The 22,225-nt window shown below is 43.6% G+C and overlaps 1 protein-coding gene across 1 annotated transcript in view; it reads left to right on the plus strand.

Moving 5' to 3' along the window:
• Nucleotides 1-22,225, plus strand: part of LOC124712154 — a 1,187,639-nt gene that overhangs the window by 1,059,424 nt on the left and 105,990 nt on the right. Inside the window, exon 8 of the mRNA XM_047242451.1 lies at nt 2,815-2,989. Within this exon, the coding sequence (XP_047098407.1) occupies nt 2,815-2,989 (175 nt within the window). The remainder of the gene's footprint in view (nt 1-2,814; nt 2,990-22,225) is intronic.

Here is a 22,225-nt window from a genome sequence, read left to right on the forward strand (position 1 = left end):
TATCAAACTTGACAATACATTTTCGTTGCTCTAATGTGAAGTCTGCTCCAGCCATCTTGTCTTCTTAAAACCGAGATGAAAGTACTAACATCTGTTGAGCCAAAGACCATACTACAACACACTCTTAACTCAAATCGAACGACAATATCGACATCTCGATAGAGCCTGACAAAGAGTGTATACATTTTTCTGACGCAATTTGTATAACACTACGGAATTTGTTGAACACAAAAAGGCCGTCCGGTGTGGCCGTGCGGTTCTAGGCGCTTCAGTCTGGAACCGCGTGACTGCTACGGTCGCAGGTTCGAATCCTGTCTCGGGCATGGATGTGTGTGACATCCTCAGGTTAGTTAGGTTTAAGTAGTTCTAAGTTCTAGGGGACTTATGACCTCAGATGTTAAGTCCCATAGTGCTCAGAGCCATTTGAACCATTTGAACACAAAAATGCTACAATATAAAGTGCTAATTATTCGTGTATTTATAGCTTAAGACGTCAGCAAGAAAGAATTTTGTTAAAAGTACAAATAACATCATGTAATCTCGTTCGTTGCTGTTTAGCAGTTGCATGCAATGTCCTGTGCGCACGCAGGTACTTTACGTTTTATAGCGAATATCTCCGTGCATGGCACACAATGCACACTACGTAGTACATTTGCTCACTAGAGAAAAAGAACTAGTTTTACTACTTGTATCGGAAGCCAGAAGACGACTAACTTTAATGCATACTGTCACTGCAAACAGAGTATGAGCTATGCCTCATCTAACGGCAGGGCTATTGGTTTTTTACGCTCGCACACACACACACACAGAGAGAGAGAGAGAGAGAGAGAGAGAGAGAGAGAGAGAGAGAGAAAGGGGGAGGGGGCAACACATTTACTATGGGAATCGTGGAAATTTGATGATTTCATTATGAGAATTTTAGACGACAAGGGGTGCAGAAGCTCAGATTGTGGAAGGAAAAATGAGGAAATTGACGTACCCTTTTCAGATCAACGATCCTGACAATCACTGTAAAGAATGACGGGCACCATGGGAAACCTAAACTGTTGGATTGGAATTTGAACTCAGGTCTCCCAATGCGAGTCCTGTGTCTTACCATTGCACTAACTCGATTCACATACGTGTTATGTCGTCTCTTCACTTTCAGTTTATTATATTTCTGAAGCAGACAAGGAAATCGATCCGACATTTGCGGTGAAGGATGTGGGAGACAGCCAAAGCAATCTACGCGATTTATCAGGTCACCAGTGCTCAACCCGGAGCATGAATGTTTAATAAATTGCGGGAGGCTGAAGCTTAAAACTATGTAACCGTAGTCCGATATGTTAGTGATGAAGCATTTGATCAATTAATCCTGTATCGCTTGTCATGTTTGCCGTTTTCGACAGACTGCAGCAACCTCAGTATTAAATTTTCTTCTTTCGTCAGTTCGTATTTAGCATCCAAGCTTGTCGAAAAAGGCCGCACAGGATTAATCCGAACAACAACAAAATTTTGGACGGCATTCAGCTATATTTACTGTGAATATCTTTCTATAAGGGAGTCGTGGTGTCTGGTGGCCAGTTACAGACTAGTTGCATTTCGTTTCATTTCTTTCCCCCGTTTTTCTTTGTATGTATATTCTACTGAAAACAGTGTAAATGACGACGGTATGCGCCATGGATCCTGTTTGTGTCCAGACTTACTTCCTTCACTCACGGTACACGTTACTGACAACATTAATGCTATAATCTTTGCCATCGAGCATGGATCCAGTACTGCCCGGTTCTGTTTAGAGTTTCTTTTTCCGGCGGTGTTAGTTGTACGTTAACAGTGGCATACAATGGTATGGGTAAATTTACAGGTGGATATACCGAGCGAGGTGGCGCAGTGGTTAGCACACTGGACTCGCATTCGGGAGGACGACGGTTCAATCCCGTCTCCAGCCATCCTGATTTAGGTTTTCCGTGATTTCCCTAAATCGTTTCAGGCAAATGCCGGGATGGTTCCTTTGAAAGGGCACGGCCGATTTCCTTCCCCATCCTTCCCTCACCCGAGCTTGCGCTCCGTCTCTAATGACCTCTTGTCGACGGGACGTTAAACACTAACCTCCTCCTCCTCCTATAGGTGGATGAATAGTTAATCAATATGTACTCGTACTTCGCGTGCGGTTTCCCCGATTCCTAAGAAAAAGCGGCACATCGAGGCTAGGTAAGAAACGAGTACTGCCGCAGCGGCGGCAGTCACATCACACTACAGTACTCTCTCATCTGTAGCTTGTTGAATTACGCTGTGTTTTGTGTTGTACGTTTTGGTGATTGCGTATTACAGTTTTTGTCGATACTGTGAAGGTATATTCATAGAAATAAAAGTAATATAGGTAACAAATCAAATCATAATTACATCACTACTCTGAAACGAGCCACGGGAGACGATGTGTCCCTTATACAAATATACTCTGAAACTATCCTTATACAACCTTCGAAATTTTGTTGATGGAATTCGGGTTCATGCTGTATATTAATTACAGTTTTATAATCTTACCTTTAGTCGGGTTTCACGAATGAGAGAACACACTCGCATTCGTTCCTGGTAGTGTGCCGAGCGGTTGTAGGCGCTTCAGTCCGGAACTGCGCGTCTGTTACGGTCGCAGGTTCGAATCCTGGCTCGGGCACGGATGTGTGATGACCTCAGAAGTTAAGTCCCATAGTGCTCAGAGCCATTTGAACCATTGTTTCGATGTCAAAACTTTGCTGAATACTGATAAATATTTACTTTAATATCTTTTAGCACTTAGTAGCATTTAGTACATGGCACTTTTGCCTGTGCCCGCAGGATCTTTCTTACAAGGAGAAGCACTGGCACGAGGCATGCTTCCTGTGCAACAAGTGCCGCGTGTCCCTCGTGGACAAGCAGTTCGGCTCCAAGGGCGAGAAGATCTACTGCGGCAACTGCTATGACTCCCAGTTCGCCTCCAGGTGCGATGGCTGCGGCGAGATCTTCCGCGCAGGTGAGTGGCTCTGCGCACTGAGGCGTAGCGCCTGCCTCTTTACCGTAACCCTCAGACTCCAAGAACAAGGAAAGCGTGTCCTCACCACTATACAAAATTTTTAAGCTGTCCACACAGAGTTATAACACGTAACACAGCGAATTACTGTATCACCTCTGCTCTTCTTTTATATCTTAATTTTCTAGCGATGTCTTTCGAGTGATATAATACAGGGCTTCCATAAATGAGTCATTCGTTTTCAAAGCTCGATTACATGTACGAATATGACTGACATAGTAACAGAATCGTGAACTCACCAAGTTTGCATTTTTCATTCTACAAATGTTCTATCGTTCGTTCCATACATTATGTAGCAACATACCGTCGGTGGTCATCACAGTAGCGCTGGTGCGTTCTGTGAGCTGTTCCAATGTTTTTGACAATGGGTGTCGTAAACACAATTCTTAATGTACTCCCAAAAGAAAAAGTAACAAGGCTTCCGGCAAGTTGGCCAGGGGAGGCAGGGTAACCGAACATCGCCGATCCAGCTAGGGAATGCCCCGTCTTGCTGGAAGATGAAATCCTCGTAATCACCAGTCACTTGCGGAAATAACCGCAACTGTAACATATCAAGGTAGGGGTACCCGTCACAATCGTCTCACAGATTCATCTGTGACACTGTATGTAAACATTAACCTTTGGAAAACCTCGTTCGTGCGCCACAATTCCATGAGGATGTTCAGTGCCCCATTCTCTCATATTGTGGCTAATAACCTGTCGAGATAAACGGAAGGTTGCTTCGTCCCTGAATATCAGCTTGGACGCGAAATTTTTATCCTCAGGTGCTTCCCGTACCTTGATGAAAAATTGAAAGCGCCGGCAATAATCTTCCGGTTCCAATTGTTGCACGAGCTGCAGAGGATAGGGTTTGTTGATGTAACCGCCGTTGCAGTCTTCCACACAGGTTGGTGCGGTATTCCAAATTCGTGGCTTGTGCGGACCAGTGATTTTTTTGGACTGCGTACGAAACTTTCCCCTCACTTTCTCCACGGTTGCATCCGGCACACTCGGTCGACCGGTACTTATTGGTTTACAGAGAGAATAGGTGTCCCTAAATTTTCCATACCAAAACACAATACTCTCTTTACCTGGCCGTTCTTTTCCACAATTCCTGTTATAACAGATAAACACAACGCATATTCCAACAAACAAAACCTCTTTTCTTGCTTTGTCGCCATTTTGCCAAGGTACTGCACTCGCAACCCCAATTTGTGGGCACAATGCAAACTCTGTGAGTTTACAGTCCTATTCATGCATTACTCCCATTTCTTCATGTAATATGTTGGAAAACGGATTAACCATTGATAGTAGCCCTGTATATAAACATACCTTCATTGAAATAATCAATTCAGGTCACATAGATCTTAATTTTTCTTCTATTTCTGGACTCTCGATTGATAACGAAATGAAATAATAAATTTGCAGCTACAGTACATAATACGGTAGTGTAATGACATGTTTATGAATTAAAACTGAATACCAATAATAATGCATAAAAATTATTGACTCAGCTAACCTCCGCACAATATGAAAAAGCATTTTTGTTCTTGAAGCTAGCGGGATGTTTCTTTTCAGATGGGAGACGTAGTACATGTACTTGCCTTTGTTACGCAAAATTAATTCTATATTTCATGTGGAAAGAAATAATATGCAATAATATATAAGTTAAGCACAATATTCAGCAGAAATATGTACTTCTAACTCAGCCTAACTCTAAACGAAGGATAGGAAATATGTTCTCCATTTCGTCACATCTAGTTCCTGTACCACGCAAGACCATACTATGGGACTATCGCGCGCGTTAAGGGGTTAGTTAAAACTGCTTCAGTTAAGGAAATACCAAAAATATACATTTCGCAATAAGCCCAATTCTTTGACCCATGTCACTCCCGGCGGCAGTGTGCTCCAGTTAACACACAGCGTTCAAGTCAGGGTTCAGCCATCCCACTTCCATAGATCAGAGTTGTCCCACCAATTGGACGTAATGGGCATATATAAACGGGAGTTTGTGGTAGCGCGCGATGGCGGCTGACCACTCTCTGCGAGAAACTTTCACGAAAGTGTTTGTCTACTTGAGGATTATAGGTACTATACATTTTAATTAGTTTAGCATGAACATTCAGTCATTTGACGGACACGCGTATGAAATATAAGGTGCAGCCAGAAGTGAACACAGGCTGGGTAGTTTTGCGCCAGAAGAAATGTTGTCTACTCTGAAGTTTTTTAATCAAGTATTTCACAACGTATTTGTAATTTGTAATAATCCACTAACCATACTTTATGAAAATAATAATTGCAACTGCTAGCAAACCATATACCCTATCAATTCAACTTACTTTCTGAATAATGGATAACGTACTAAAATTGCAATTACGGAATCAAACCGAAAGTATCTCCCCCCCAGCGATGCTTGTTGATTCGGTGTGTAGGTGGCAGTCTGCAAATCCGTATGTCCTAGGTTTGTTCCCCCATCTGACCAACAATGCTTCGTTCTCCTCTAGCGTTATTTTCATAATGAGAGAAATTCTAAGTTGTGCTATGGAGTCCACGGTAAACTATAGCTTCCCCTTTAACTGACGCAAGAGTGGACTACCTCCAGTATGATCAGTCCGAACGAACTGTCGGGTTTATGACGACGTTATTGTTATTCCTTCATTCTTCTGTGTTTCCATGTTGGCCTGTTTATTAACTATGTGAAAGACTACCAGAGCAGTGGGACATCTCTTTCGAAGAGTATAAAGATGAAACAGAGTAACATTAACATTTCTACTAGATACTTCTCAATGCAGTGTCGTCATCATTGGATTGACTCATTTATCCTCCTCTCCATTTCGTCACATGAAGAGACGCTCATATACAAGTAATTAAACAAAATTAACGTCATATTTGCTCGGCAGGTGAGTGTGGCTTTGGAATATCTTCAGCAGATGAAACATGATGATAACAAGAACTTAACGGCACTGATTTTTCGAGGAGATGCTGTGGACTTCATTTTCCATGTGAAACACAAAAACTAAAAAACAGGGTAGACTGTGTCAGCGATGTGAAACTGTAAAGCATCGTTCACTTTTGGCGTACAACAAGTATTCTGACACGTCAGTTTTTCAGCTTCTAATGGCTCCTGTGAAAAAAAGTTGTGCTGACGTGGTTAGAATGTATCTAGGCACTCGTAGAATGTGTCCTTGCTCTCAAGTTAGTTTTATTTCTGTTTTTATGATGAAATAATAATCGTCTATACATAGGAATAATAAGTAGCTTTAAATGCGACTAACTTATTTGAAGCAGTTTGAATTTGACCAGTAACTCCGAATTTGTAGATACGTAGTGTTACACAGTTAGCGTATAATATGTGCTACATTTTGGAGTCTCACAGGCATACTTTTGTTGTACCGGTAACACACCTAATTTCCATATAAGAAGAAATGGCCTAGTTTTTGATATTGCTTTTTATATCGATGAGAAGAGAGAGACAAGATATCTACAGTAGATTTATTAACCAAACGTTCGGTGAGCTTCAAATTTCCTGTGGCGTCTTTTTAAAATTTTTCGTTCTGCAATTAGAGTTCTTTCTAGTAACGTTATTCTGTAATCTGATAAAAGAGAATCAGCCTTGTTTTGCCGGGGAACAAATTTTTTGTTCTGGCACACTGGTAGGTAGTATGACGCTTAGTGTGAGTACTACGCTGTCCAGTCCACTACGTGCATACACGCTGCGCTCCACTTCGTCCCGCTAACACGCATATGACATGAAATTCAAATATGATCAGAAATTTTCAGTTCTTAGGAGCAGGGAACAAATCAGCTGCCGTCTTAATGCATTTATATCACTGTAGCACGTGACACTTCCCCCATCACTTTATCCGACCGTTGCAATCTTATCCTTTAGTGCAGAACGTACTTGATTTGGACTAAATTTCAGAAAGTAAATTTTATGACAATCTGGCTTTACCGGAAAACCGGTAACGTGTCTACAATGGTGCTTGGTTACCTACCATTCTCTGGGTCCGGTTTGTGTACAGCGTCTGCTACTCTCCCTCTGGGTTCTTGAGCAACTGAAAACTTCCCTGAATTGTTTGACCTGCTGCGCAAATCTTAATATCAGAATCAATACTGAAAGCAACCTTGATTGGGAAAAAATTTTCAGGCTTTAAAACTGTACGCAGCAGAACTGCCCCTAACGGTGCTAAAAACGCTAACTTGGCGTAGACGTACCGTAAATAAAGTCAGATATGAATGTAGTACGCCAACAAATTCTTTTACTTTTAAAGCTGGACACTAACATGACTGCATTGCGAAGAACTATGTTTTATTCGAAATTTAACATTTAACAATAATGGACTATACTCTATGTGATCAAAAGTATCCGGACACCTGCCTGAAAATGACAAAAATTCAGTATGGTGTTGGCCCACCCTTAGCCTTGATGACAGCTTCCACTCTCGTAGGCACACGTTCAGTCAGGTGCTGGAAGGTTTCTTAGGAAATGGCAGCCCGTTCTTCACGGAGTGCTGCACTGAGGAGAGGTATCGATGTCGGTCGGCGAGGCCAGCCACGAAGTCACCTGGCAACTGATGTTCACCGGGCATTCGCTATACCCACACTCTGCCATCGGATCGCCATACCGTGTACCGTGATTTGTCACTCCACACAAAGTCATTCCACACAGCGTTTTGCTCAATGGTCCAATATTTACGCTCCTTACACAAAGCAAAACGTCGTTTGGTATTTACCGGCGTGATGTGTGGCTCATGAGCAGCCGCTCGACCACGAAATCCAAGTTTTCTCACCTCCCGCCTAACTGTCATAGTACTTGCAGTGGATCCTGATGCAGTTTGGAATTACTGTGTGATATTCTGGATAGATGTCTGCCTATTACACATTACGATCCTCTTCAACTGTCGGCGGTCTCTGTCAGTCAACACGAGGTCGGCCTGTACGCTTTTGTGCTTTACGTGTCTCTTCACATTTCCACCTCACTATCAGATCGGAAACAGTGGACCCAGGGATGTTGGGAGTGTGGAAATCTCGCGTACAGACGTATGACACAAGTGACACCCAATCACCTGACCACGTTCGAAGTCCGTGAGTTCCGCGGAGGGCCTGATTCTGCTCGCTCACTATGACTACTGAGGTCGCTGATATGGAGCACCTGGCAGTAGTTGGCAGCACAATGCACCCTAATATGAAAAACGTATGTTTTTTGGGGGTGCCCGGATAATTTTGATCACATAGTGTATTAATTTTTAAGGGTAGTTCTCCTTTCAGGTTAAAGTTCTTTCGAATACTCGGTCATTTGGATAACTCTTCGGTTCAACAAATAAGCAGTGTTGATTATTTCAAAGGTTTGTATTCATCCTCACCTCTCCTTCTATCCGTTTATAATCGCCTCTTTATGTTTCGCTTCCTGTCACGCACAGCAAGTATGGAAGTCACGAGCTGAGACACTGTTAATCATTCTACTAAATAGAAAGATCGTTCTCATTGCTGTCCGTTAAACTAATATTAAGAAAGATCTAGTTTTAATGTTTACTAGGTCTCTGTGAAGGAAGATTACTATGATTCCATCTATGATATTGCAAAAAAAACCGTAGGCTATTGCTCTTCATCTCTCTTCACGCAGCATCACCTTAAACGACATCCTGTTGCAAGGGAACCGCAGATTTTTTTCTTTGTTTCTCAGTACCTTAGTTCTGAACCGGCAGAACATTGAAGCTGTGGGCGAACTGTATAGTATTTGGTCACACGTTGAAGGCTTCCGCGGCCGGTATTTACGTCCTTGGTTGAACAACAGACACGCAGTACAGGTATTTGTTGCACGTCTGAAATATTTAATTCTAAAACGAGTGCTAATTTCAGACTCCACCCACAACTCTTACTTTGATTAGTAGTTTCATTACATCTACATGCTACACATTACGTACGAGTAGCAATACAATATAATTTCTCTTGTGAAGTTGAAGCACCTTTTTTGGCTATTGGCTAACAGTGACTAAGAAATGGGAATGATATTTATTACATTCTTGTTGAGTTTATTACACACACACACACACACAACCATTAAATGATGATAAAAGAGCCCTTAGCGTCCAGCTAAAATAGATTATTAAATCCGAAATAGCTTTTGACGACTTCTGAGTCAATGTTTTATCCTTACTTCCTCTTATTACACAGGCTTTAACCTTCATGTCTGAAACGTATAAATATCAGTCATAACTATCCAGCTTATTATAAAAACGAAAGAGCATAAGAGAATATTATTTGTCCGTACAGTAAATCATGATGTGACAACCTAAACTAGGAACGTCAAGGAGGAAAATGGTGATTAAATTTTACCAGCTAATTTTCACAGTAATTCCAGATTTCAACTGTAATGGTAGTTTCTTTAAAATCTTACGTCTCCAGTAATTCCATCTAGGCGCCACACACCGAGGCGTTCGTGGATGCGGAGTACAGAGCTATCTGGCGGCGCCGTGGTATACTGTTTGTTTGCGCGTCCGTTTCCAGATGGCGCAGCGGGCAGCGGCGCGTGATTGGCGCCTGCTTGAGTAATTGAGTGTGCTTACCCGCCTAATTACACACCGGTCAATCGCCATTCGTCAACAGGGCGCCCTATAAATGTTTAAACGCGCTGTCGCAATAGCTGTATCAGTAAACCTGTCCGGAAAGACTAGCATTTGTGCAACGTGCCACATGTTAATTACGAATCCAGCGGACGAGTTGCATCATTGGTCCTGTCGTGTGAGCATTAAAAAGACAACTGTGCTTTTTGTGGAAATAGTAGCACATTTCTTTTTGTCGTCGTAACTAATTCTTTACCACTAGCAGCAAACAGTAGGTATTAAAAGAAAATGTGTTCTATTTGCACATAGCCGGCCTTGGAATTGGATCGTTACGATGCTTACCAGTCTCAGCCGGCCTTGTCGCTTGCGATACAATTGACGTTAAAAGCTGAATTACACGTAGACAATACACTAGCTCGATATTTCATTTCCTTACAGTGTAAGAGTGCTAGTGTGCTGCTCAACTGAACAGTTTCTATACTTCTCCTTAATAATTTGATTTTAATCTTCGCACAATGAAATTAATATTTATACAACGTATAATATACAAAGCACCTGAGAAGAGGGCTTTCCATATGTACGGTAAATAGCATAACCTGAAACAGTATTACATTATTCTCCTTTATTTTCAAAAGTAAGATAAGTATTTACGCATCCAAAAGGCCGGTGCACTTTCTTTCGACTAAAACTGTTCCATGAAAACTATTCACATTATTATCGAACCGCCTCATTTTATAGTCCCTTAACCTTCAGCCATCAGTGACTTTCCAAATTTTTTCGATGCTTTCTGAGCCACTCAAAAATCGTATAACGACGTGTGCGTTCTTCACAAAACTTAACACGAGCTATTCAGATTATTCGAAACAGCCTAAAATGTTCCATATCCTTAACAAATAAGATCTACACTTTGTCTGCATAATATGTGCCACAATGTGAAGTTAACCAACAAAGCACCATCGCGTTGTTTAAAGTTATCCTAATGATAGCTATTCGTCTTGTTTTAAGCAGCAGAGAGATTGTCAGACAGAAGCGCGATTATTATGTAGCCCTTTCTTCTGACCTTGTCTCCCGACTTTTCTGAGACCGGTGACCAGCACTTGCTGTGGCTGCAAATGACGTCCCCACAACAGAAGCGACCTCCAAGAAGCGCGAATCGTGACTCTGCGAGCCTCGCGTTGGAAACGTTCGGTAGTAGTCGCTTCAGGCTAAAGAATATTACCTGTGCCGCTGTGAGTCCCTGGTTTCTTGCTCAACCAGACAGATATTGCCAGTTTTCTGCACTGCCATGCAGCCGCAATGTCGCGCTCGTAAAATCTCTTGCTATCTTTGCTTTCCATGTGCTCGCACTTTCAACTCTGCAGTGTCGTTATTTGCCAACTTCTTATACTAAATAAATAACTCGTCAATTGCACTGCGTCATATAGCCGCTTGTTTTAGTGATGAATTTTATTTGGTTACAGTTCCGTGTTTTGTTAATGTTTTGAATGTTTACTCTCTCCTCAGTTGACTGTGCTATTATATTTGGGGAATTCGAACATAAATGCGCGCTTCTACAACGAAATCCATGTTTTTATCTTCTTTAACAAGAGGAATAGCTTTGTTGTAAATCTATGTTCTTTGTCTAGATGCACAGTATTTCCCAGCATACGCTCCACACGACGATAAAAGCAGTAGGATATTACCGTAATCGGCGATTTTTATTTCGTTAAGCGGTATTTATTATAAGTGATGAATCATATGTTGTTGTTACCTGAACTAGAACTTGCAATGAAATTAAAATAATCTGTGGCAAACGTCAGAATAACAGATTGTGGATTAGTGCGAAAGCGTAGGTTCGCACGTGAAAATGTTCACGATGATTTTAGCAACGAGATGGCGTTGAAAGTAAAAAGTGACTGAAAATAAACGGTTGCTGCGGCGCATAGTGTAAACTCCAGCACACATTTGCTTCAGTCACACTGGCGAAGAGAGAAAAACTGTCATAAAGTGATTACTATCACTGGGTGCACATTTCTGCGGTGATTTGATTCTGTGCCGTAAGTTATGTAGGAAAGCTGCTAATGGCGCATACTTTCTTGCAAAATAAACAAAATTTGTATTGTTAAAATGTGGTGTTTTCCTCTGGTTCGTTTTAGATCCGCTTTGATCAAGTAAGACCGCACCCGAACTTTAACTGCACTTCTGTCTTCGCTGTTTCGTACTTGTATTTCAGCACCTTCTCTCCAGGCTGTCATTGTCTTCTACACGGCTACTATATCATGTGAATAGGGCCTCCCGTCGGGTAGACCGTTCGCCGGGTGCAAGTCTTTCGATTCGACGCCATTGTGGCGACTTTCGCGTGGGGTGAAATGATGATGATTAGGACAACACAACACCCAGTCCCTGAGCGGAGAAGATCTCCGATCCAGCCGGGAATCGAACCCAGGACCTTAGAATTGACATTCTGTGGCGCTGACCACTTTTGTTTTTCATTTTTTCACCACTCAGCTACCGGAGGCGGACGTCTTCTACATTACAGAGCCAAAGAAAGTGGTACACCTGCCCAATATCGTGTAGGGTCCCCACTAGCGCGCAAAAGTGCCGCAACACGACGTGGCATGGACTCGACTAATGTCTGGAGGGAATCGACACCACTAATCCTGCACGGCTGTCCATGACTCCGTAAGAGTACGAGGGGGTGGAGATCTCTTCTGAACAACACGACATCCCAGATATGCTCAATAACGTTCCTATCTGGGGAGTTTTGTGGCCAGCGGAAGTGTTTAAACTCAGAAGAGTGTTCCTGGAGCCTCTCTATAGCAATTCTGGATGTGTAGGGTGTCGCATTGTCCTGCTGGAATTGCCCAAGTCCGTCGGAATGCACAATGGACATGAGTGGATGCAGGTGATCAGACCGGAAGCTTACATACGTGTCATGTGGCAGAGTCGTACCTAGACGCATCAGGAGTTCCATGCCACTACAACTGCACATGCCCCCCACCGTTACAAATCCTCCACCAGCTTAATTAAACAGTCCCCTGCTGACATGCAGGATCCATGGGTTCATGAGGTTGTCTCCATACCAGTACACGACCATCCATTCGATACAATTTGAAACGAGACTTGTCCTACCAGGCAACGTGTTTCTAGCCTTCAACAGTCGAACGTCGGTGTTGACGGGCCCAGGCGCGGCATAAAACGTTGTGTCGTGCAGTCCAGTCACCAAGGTTACACGAGTGGGCCTTCGGCCCCAAAAGTCCATATCGATAATGTTTCGTTGAATGGTTAGGACCCTGACACATTTTGATGGCCCAGCATTGAAATCTGCAGCAGTTGCGGTAGGGTTGTACTTCGGTCACGTTGAACTTTTACCCTCAGTCGTCGTTGGTCCTGTTCTTTCAGGATCTTTTTCCGGCCGCAGCGATGTCGGAGATTTGATCTTTTACCTGATTCCTGATATTCACGGTACACTCTTGAAATGGTCGTACTGAAAAATCCCCACTTGATCGCTGCCTCGGAGATGTCGTGTCCCATGCGCCGACTGTAACACCACGTTCAAAGTCACTTAAATCTTGATAACCTTCCATTGTAGCAGCAGTAAGCGATCTAACAACTGCGCGAGACGCTTGTTGCTGACCGCAGTGCCGTATTCTGCCTGTTAACATCTCTCTGCACTTGAATTCGCAAGCCTATATCAGTTTCTTTGGCACTTCAGTGTATATATCCATAATATTCTCATATAGCAGTCTATTCTGGATAGATATGCTTCTAAATGTTCTACCTTGTTATTGACAGTTTCTCGATTATTTCTGATTGTTGAGTAGACCCCTATTGTTCCTCTCGTAATTTTGTTTCCTTGATAAAAACTGTTGTTGATTTGTTTTATTAACATTCTTCCACGTGCTCTATAAAAGAACTGTCTTCTCTTTGGAATTGTTTCCGCTATTTTCTGTACGCATGAATAAATTTTCTTATTTTACATAAGTCTATTACTTCTAATGGGCCCGTTATTTTTGTTATAAATTTTTCTATTACCTCTAGTCTACTAATTTATTATACTGAACTAACGATTGTAGTGTACAGTCTTACGTTTTGTACGCGTAGATAGATTTCTTGTTACAGATGGTGTTTGTTAATCCATTAGTCCATAATTTTCTCAATCTCCAATCTTTCTCAACCATTTTGTATAGTATGGTAATTTAATTCCCAGATAGTCCTTCACATTTTTTCTTTTTAATTAATTTAGCAGTCAGTATCGTGGTACATTACTACATTAGGGTAGTCATTGTTGTAATTATCACCACCAAAAATCAAGCTGCGACCAAGAAACTTGGTGAATGTACTTCGTATTCACGCTTCGGTGCAACGCATTATCCCTAACGAGGGATAACTCGTCGGAGACACTGGTTGCGGAAGTATAGTTTTTGGCTTTTCTGGAAAAGTATCGCACCGAAAATCACATCGTCGTCATTCTGGAAACACCAGCCAGGTGATGAAAAAGGGCGATGTGTCACTACCATGTCAGAATAATATGAGGAATGAGCAACATTTTGATAGCCGAAAGGAGCAGCAAGTGTGAACTTACCTGTACAGAATGAGCCGGAGCGTTGTTGTTGAATAAATAAACCCGCGATGTTTCTTCGCCATGACGTCCACCTGTAAACTCATCCGGGGATTTCGGTATTACGCTCCTGTGATGGTCTGCGTAATCAGCACCACACCACGGCAATTTCCAAATGCTTCCAGCATCACCTTGCCGTAGGGCGGTTGGATCTGCACTTTTTCCGCGGTGGTGAATCCAAATATTTCCACTGCTTGCTTTGCTCTTTTCTCTCAGAGTCATAGTGATACAACCCAGCACTCGTCGATGGTTAAAACACGGCTAAAGAAATAGAGATTGTCCTGACAGAGCAGTAACATTTACGCTCTTGAGTCGGTTCGGCGCGTTTTGTGAATGGTCACGAAACGCTTCTGGTATCGAACTTGGGCCGGCCGGGGTGACCGAGCGGTTCTAGGCGCTACAGTCTGGAACCGCGCGACCGCTACGGTCGCAGATTCGAGTCCTGCCTCGGGCATGCATGTGAGTGATGTCCTTAGGTTAGTTAGGTTTACCTAGTTCTAAGTTTTAGGGGACTGATGACCTCAGAAGCCATTTGAACCATTTATCAAACTTGGTAGTGTTCAAAATATCGTGCACTGGAAGCATCTACGCCACATGAGCTACACGAACACCAGTTTGTTGTGGCTGCTCTAGCACTAAGGTGCTGTGGAAAAGGCTTCGAAGTGTACCAGGACCTACCTGTAAACAAACCACGAATTAATTTCGCCATGAAATGCATAAAAATTAATTACGTAACTTTACTTTCTCTCAATGATATTTAAAACTTTGACTACACCTCTTGATGTGTCAGGTGCCTACTGAATAAGGCAACTAATCGCCAATGTTTTAAAAACCTGAGCGCTGTAAACAAAACGAAGCGCCTATAAACTGCCGATATTGTCGGTGCCGACTGTTAATTGCCGTCGTAGGCGCAGTCCCTGGGATAAGTCCTCAGGCTAAGGTGCTGTGGAAAAGGCTTCGAAGTGTACCAGGACCTACCTGTAAACAAACCACGAATTAATTTCGCCATGAAATGCATAAAAATTAATTACGTAACTTTACTTTCTCTCAATGATATTTAAAACTTTGACTACACCTCTTGATGTGTCAGGTGCCTACTGAATAAGGCAACTAATCGCCAATGTTTTAAAAACCTGAGCGCTGTAAGCAAAACGAAGCGCCTATAAACTGCCGATATTGTCGGTGCCGACTGTTAATTGCCGTCGTAGGCGCAGTCCCTGGGATAAGTCCTCAGGCTGACCCGAATTCCCAGTTTGCGTCCGCGTGGGCCCGTCGTGTAGGCGGCTCAATAGGCGCCGACGCCGCTCCAGCGCTCCGAATCCACATCATTAAGCAGCCAGCAGCCAGCAGGCAACTGGACCGCGCCATTTGTATTTCAGGTCGCCCGTCTGCACAGCGGCTCCTTACTGGCGCCGATCTAATCACTCATAAAAACTGGCCGTTCCTACCACCATTTTAGAATAGCCGAGATTGCCCCAAGAGAGAGGTCTACAGCGCCAGCGGTGAGAGATTCGCCATTGTCAGCTCTCTGACTCCACTGCAATATTCCTATAACATGGGCACAATATTTGAATAAAAACAGGAAAATATCCATTGATTACATCCTGTCGTGGTTACCAAATTTAACTGCGCGTTGTATTTGACGATGATGACAGGGAGTCCCGGAACAGCGTCGGCATAGTCACAATTAATTAGTAGGAATAATTGCATTTATAAGATTTGTGTAGTAATTTTTATACCAATTCGAATCAAACGCTTCACGACATTAGAAAATGCATACATCATTATTATCACGTGATAATTATTTATGTTAATGAAGACGGTTGGAATGTGGTGGGGGTGGGGGTGCAAAGATATCTTTACGACTGGTCAAGTTGCAAACTTATATTGACGAATTTACACGTAGTACGCGCTCTTTGCAGTCTGATCAATAAAGCTGTGAAGCGCTTGTTTTGCGACAAGGGAACCACTGCGCCATTTAGAGCTATGGAAGGAAACACTGGGACCACTTGTATGATGAACCTGTCTTGATATACTTGCTGAATTTAGTGCAGGAACGCCAAAGCTGATTGGACCAAAAGCACTTGTTGGAACTGTTATGAATTGACAGTTATGACCAATACTGGATCCTCACATAAAATTTCTTTTATTTCGAGATAGAGGATGTGAAACTTGGTGTCTGATGTAACAAATATGTCTTTGGGAAAAATAGGTGTTGTCACTGAATGAGGAACTATCATCATGATCGCCATTATTCTGTGAGGAAAGCAATAGTTTTTGTATATCCGTCGGAAAAATCGATATGCTGGACATTGCTGATCAGAGTGAGAGTTAGCGGCCCAGTAGTGCATAAAGTAACAATGTTTTGTGTTTCTCACTGGACACTTGTGTTTTTCTGGCACTGAACTTTGTTTCCGTGCCTGACATTGCTTTGCGATTCTAAAGTTTGCCACGTACACCGTGATTTTTTTTCCAACATGGAGCTACAGACCTTACATAAAACTGTCTCGTAAGTAGGCAACAAGATCATGGTGAGGGAAACATAGTGTTAATACATGCGTTCTAGGGTATCGTAATTTTAAGGAAGTGATCAAAACGTTAATTTGTTGTCCACATTATTAAAGTTTAGGCATTCGACAACGGCATTATTTCTGAACTGCCTCCAGACCATTTTGCTTCAAACTAGGTTTCGTTTTCACTAAAGTCGTTTCTGTCCGAGGAGGTCTCGCAGATATTAAAAAGGAAGATGAAGATTAGGGTTTAATGTTGCGTCGACGACGAGGTCATTATAACCAGAGAACAAGATTGATTCGGACAGGAAACTGGTCGAGCCCTTTCCTGAGGAACCATTTCTTGAGTCGTCTTAATTTAACGAAAACCACCAAGGAAAACTAAATTTTTGTGGTTCGACAGGGTTCAAATGGTTCAAATGGCTCTGAGCACTATGGGACTTAATATCTTAGGTCATCAGTGGTTGTACAGGGATTTGAACATAATTCCTCGTAACTAATAGTAGTTACAGTTTCAGATGATAATAGTGTCCTTCGCAGAGTTAGGAATCATTTTATTTCTCATAAGTTCTTTCCGAACAGCTTCCTATAGGACATTTCAGAATTAATCCAATGTACAGCGAAGTGTGCGCTGTTATCGTTAAGGAGGGCTGGTTGAGATCTGGCCCATTACAGAGCTCGTTTCTGTTTCTGCCAAATATCAGGCGATCTGCTAGTGCGATTACATAGTATGTACAGTATATAACAAGACGCCTCAGAATCACAAGACGATGGAGTCAGTTGTAACAGCAATAAATAACCTAAGATAAACGCAGCGTACAGGGGTCCAATTAGGATTTGGGTTTTCATATCCGACATTTACCTCACAAAAAAGCGAAATATCTCCGAAATCATTGATCAGATGCGGTAGATCGGAGGTACAACATCACTCATTGTTGTGGCTTCGAGTTAGCCGTATCATTGTGAATATCAGGGTAGGGAAAGAGAAAATAATGCTTGTAAATTTCTTGTATCCGAGCTAAATTTTAGTATCATCAGAGACAGCAATACCATCTTCCAGAGGGGAGAAGCAAGGTAGAAATTAACGCTCGGATACCAGAGGCGCTATTGATCTGGATTGTTCCTCTGTTTCTCTCGCCATATTTTTTACAATGTATGTTATATGTGACTGAAAGTATAGATGACTAGTGTGGATCAACTTGGAGTGTAACCTAATGCTGCTGAAGAGAGACACGAAACAGGTACCGACAAATCACACTGGCCCACTCATTGATGACTGCCCTATTCCTGGTCAAATGTGGGCAATGAAAATTTTCAGCACCACCAGAGGTCCAACATTACACGCGATGTAATGCCAGAGAGCTTTCCTCCCGAGATAGAGCAATGATATTGAGGCTATGTCGTCCCGTAGACATTGCCGAAACACGAACATGATGTAGGTGAGCGAAATTACTAACGGTCGGAACAGTACTGAATGGACGTTGCATGATATACAAAGGAGGTAATACGTAGCCGTGGGTTGGCGTGTTGTAACGTAGCGGGTAAACGTGGAGCGTACCGTCTATGACGGATCGGTAAGTGGTGGCTGGCCGCCTCCTTATGAAGCGTCACCCTAAGGCACCTTGTTTAGTGCCCAGGTCTGAGAAATGTGGGCGCCGGTGGGAGGGTGCTGACACACTAATACGCCCTAACCTGAAATCATCCTGACATCATTTTAAGCGAACTAAAAGCGACACTTCTAGTGACTGATTTACAACTAAATGTATGGAGGCAGGTCCTGTGCACTGTGATCTAATTGACGTAATTACAGGTTTTGTCCGGAATTAGGTGCGTCAGAGAGAGAGAGAGAGAGAGAGAGAGGGGGGGGGGGGACATTTTGAGAACTCCAGAATGAGATTGAGATTTTCACTCTGCAGCGGAGTGTGCGCTGATACGATACTTCCTGGCAGATTAAAACTGTGTGCCGGACCGAGACTCGAACTCGGGACCTCTGCCTTTCGCGGGCAAGTGCTCTAGCAACTGAGCTACCCAAGCACGACTCACGCCCCGTCCTCACAGCTTTACTTCTGCCAGTACCTCATCTACTACCTTCCAAACTTTACAGAAGCTCTCCTGCGAACCTTGCAGAACTAGCACTCCTGAAAGAAAGGATATTGCGGAGACATGGCTTAGCCACAGCCTAGGGGATGTTTCCAGAATGAGATTTTCACTCTGCAGCGGAGTGTGCGCTGATATGAAACTTCCTGGCAGATTAAAACTGTGTGCCGGACCGAGACTCGAGCTCGGGACCTTTGCCTTTCGCGGGCAAGTGCTCTAGCAACTGAGCTACCCAAGCACGACTCACGCCCCGTCCTCACAGCTTTACTTCTGCCAGTACCTCGTCTCCTACCTTCCAAACTTCTTCCAGGAGTGCTAGTTCTGCAGCATCGCAGGAGAGCTTCTGTAAAGTTTGGAAGGTAGGAGACGAGGTACTGGCTGAAGTAAAGCTGTGAGGACGGGGCGTGAATCGTGCTTTGGTAGCTCAGTTGGTAGAGCACTTGCCCGCGAAAGGCATAGGTCCCGAGTTCGAGTCTCGGTCCGGCACACAGTTTTGATCTGCCAGGAAGTTTCATTTTGAGAACTGGTTATGAATCGTCAAGCAGTCAAATATTGTTAAATACTGGAGGTTGTTTATGAAATTTTAAGAGTTTACAGGCATGCGCTTTGGCTCTGAGCACTATGGGACTTAACTGCTGTGGCCATCAATCCCCTAGAACTTAGAACTACTTAAAACTAACTAACCTAAGGACATCACACACATCCATGCCCGAGGCAGGATTCGAACCTGCGGTCGCGCGGCTCCAGACTGTAGCGCCTAGAACCGCACGGCGACTCCGACCGCATGCGCTTTGGTAGACGTTTACTCACTATCGTTATGCTGCTGATGTGCACCTTACACATGTTCCTGTTATTTACTTCCAAAACATCTCTGTAGTGCACGGATGGACAACCGGCGGCGCGCCTATCGGGTCCGGTCCCTCATCGGTTTCAGTCCGGCCCGCAGGAGCAACTCGTTGGTTAGAGAGCGAGGCGCTCGCATTGTATTCCGCCCGACCGTTTCTTGCACTGCTCTCATTCGCTTCGTGCCTGTCATCTTCAGTGGTACAAATGTCACACGGAAGTTAAGGGGTCTCTCACACGTTCAGTATTATTGTCAGTACATCAACATAATGACCGTCTGAGAGCGAGTTTTGACGTATTATCAGTACTACAAATATTGACGAACAGTATTTATGCCGATCAAAATATTCCCAGTATTACCAATAAGTACTGAGCGTGAAGGCGATTAGTACTAGTTTGGCTTCGTGTAATACGCTCGATACAAGCAATTAAAACGGCGGAAATGAGTACACAGCATTCGTACTTCTCATTTAAAACCCAAAACTCTCCCAACACAGAATCGACTCTCTGGATAGCCTACAGATGAAGGGTATTGTAACCAACGTTCATGCCTTGCCCCTTCTCAGTACTGTAGCCCAAGTAATCGGTACTATAATTGGGAGGTTTTTTTGGATTCAGATCAAGACGTACCAACACAGCGTTTTCATTTTTGACCGGTAGGGGGTCTGTTAACAAGTCATTGCTATTGGCTCTTCGCCGAGTTCATAACGTCCGCCATGTTAGATGTACTCGATGTCACCGCGTTTCAGAGTTCTTCGCTTTCTTCACAGTGCTACTAATTTTGCTGTTTTCCTGGTGAACATAACATAAATTTACTCTCAAACCACGTGTTTTGAGGCATAATTTGTTGACTTGGCGTGTCGTGAAACGGGTACCATTCATACTGGTGCAGTACTCCGTAAACATTAACGTCACTAAGCTGCAATTTTGACTCGATCCACTGCTTTTGTGTCACGTGACGAGGCGCTCAGGGCGTCACCAAAGGTTGCCCAAGCCAGCTGTAATGCAACGTTGAAGGAAGATTCTATTCAGTCTCTCTGTGCGAACCGAGTAAATTTTGTTTTGTGTACTTTCGCTTTTTAACTTTTTTGCATTCGTTACGTGGCGGAAATGGGCAAGCTTTACACCCGCACCTAAACTGTTGTGGTAAACCGCCTGAAAACCGCACTAGGTTATCCGATGTACCAGACGAACAGTTGCTAATTCGCATGCTAGCGCCATTGCGAGAAAATCTGACGCGAATATTTGCGCAAAGGCGGTACTCGACGACAGACTAGATTGAACGGCGGATACCGGCTACGTGACAATGCGGCAGGTGCTAGTTAGCCGCGGTATTTCGCGACGGGCCCCGCTGATTGCAAAAGCCAACACGGAGCCTTGTCAACGCTCTATCTAATTGGCAACACTAAACGTCCCTCGCCACTCGTACGCAGACGGCCGCAGCGCAACGCACCGCGCCGCGGCAGCCGAGCGAACGTTGCTGGTCGAAGGCCCCTGTGATCAGATGGTTCGCCTCCTAATTAATTCTGTCCTAACAATATAATAAAAGGGCGGCGGCGCACAGATAAGCCATCTCCAGTAGCAGGTAGCTGGCGGGCCGGCCCGGCCCCATTACCCTAACAGCCGCCCCTAATGGTAACCGATACGGCGGCACCGCTTATTATTTCCTACGACAAAATTGCTCTCCTCTGCTACAACTTGGGCCAAAGGGTTGCCACTTCACCTGCATATGGTCACACAGAGATACCCTCATTAAGTGTAAAGGGCCTGTTTACCGTTGGTTGCTTGTACCGTAACGCAATATTTGCAGTACGCTCTTTCGGGGAAGCAAAGGAATGACCTGAAATGTAGGAGCTGCTTGGTATGCAGTGCATTCGTGATCCTAATACGTGACATTGTCGGAATAATAAATACACTGCTGGCAATTAAAATTACGAAATCGTGAACTTGCAACAAACATCAAATTGGCGTGCGTGAAGAGTACCACGTGAATAGATATCTATAGCGCGACCGCACAACGAATGTAGGAGAAAAATTTTCTACATACTGTATACAAGGTGTTACAAAAATGTACGGCCAAACTTTCAGGAAACATTCCTCACACTCAAAGAAAGAAAATATGTTATGTGGACATGTGTCCGGAAACGCTTACTTTCCATGTTAGAGCTCATTTTATTACTTCTCTTCAAATCACATTAATCGTGGAATGGAAACACACAGCAACAGAACGTACCAGCGTGACTTCAAACACTTTGTTACAGAAAATGTTCAAAATGTCCTCCGTTAGCGAGGATACATGCATCCACCCTCCGTCGCATGGAATCCCTGATGCGCTGATGCAGCCCTGGAGAATGGCGTATTGTATCCCAGCCGTCCACAATACGAGCACGAAGAGTCTCTACATTTGGTACCGGGGTTGCGTAGACAAGAGCTTTCAATTGCCCCCATAAATGAAAGTCAAGGGGGTTGAGGTCAGGAGAGCGTGGAGGCCATGGAATTGGTCCACCTCTACCAATCCATCGGTCACCGAATCTGTTGTTGAGAAGCGTACGAACACTTCGACTGAAATGTGCAGGAGCTCCATCGT

Source organism: Schistocerca piceifrons, chromosome 8 (assembly GCF_021461385.2).
Source record: "Schistocerca piceifrons isolate TAMUIC-IGC-003096 chromosome 8, iqSchPice1.1, whole genome shotgun sequence".
Classification (NCBI taxonomy): Eukaryota; Metazoa; Arthropoda; class Insecta; order Orthoptera; family Acrididae; genus Schistocerca; species Schistocerca piceifrons.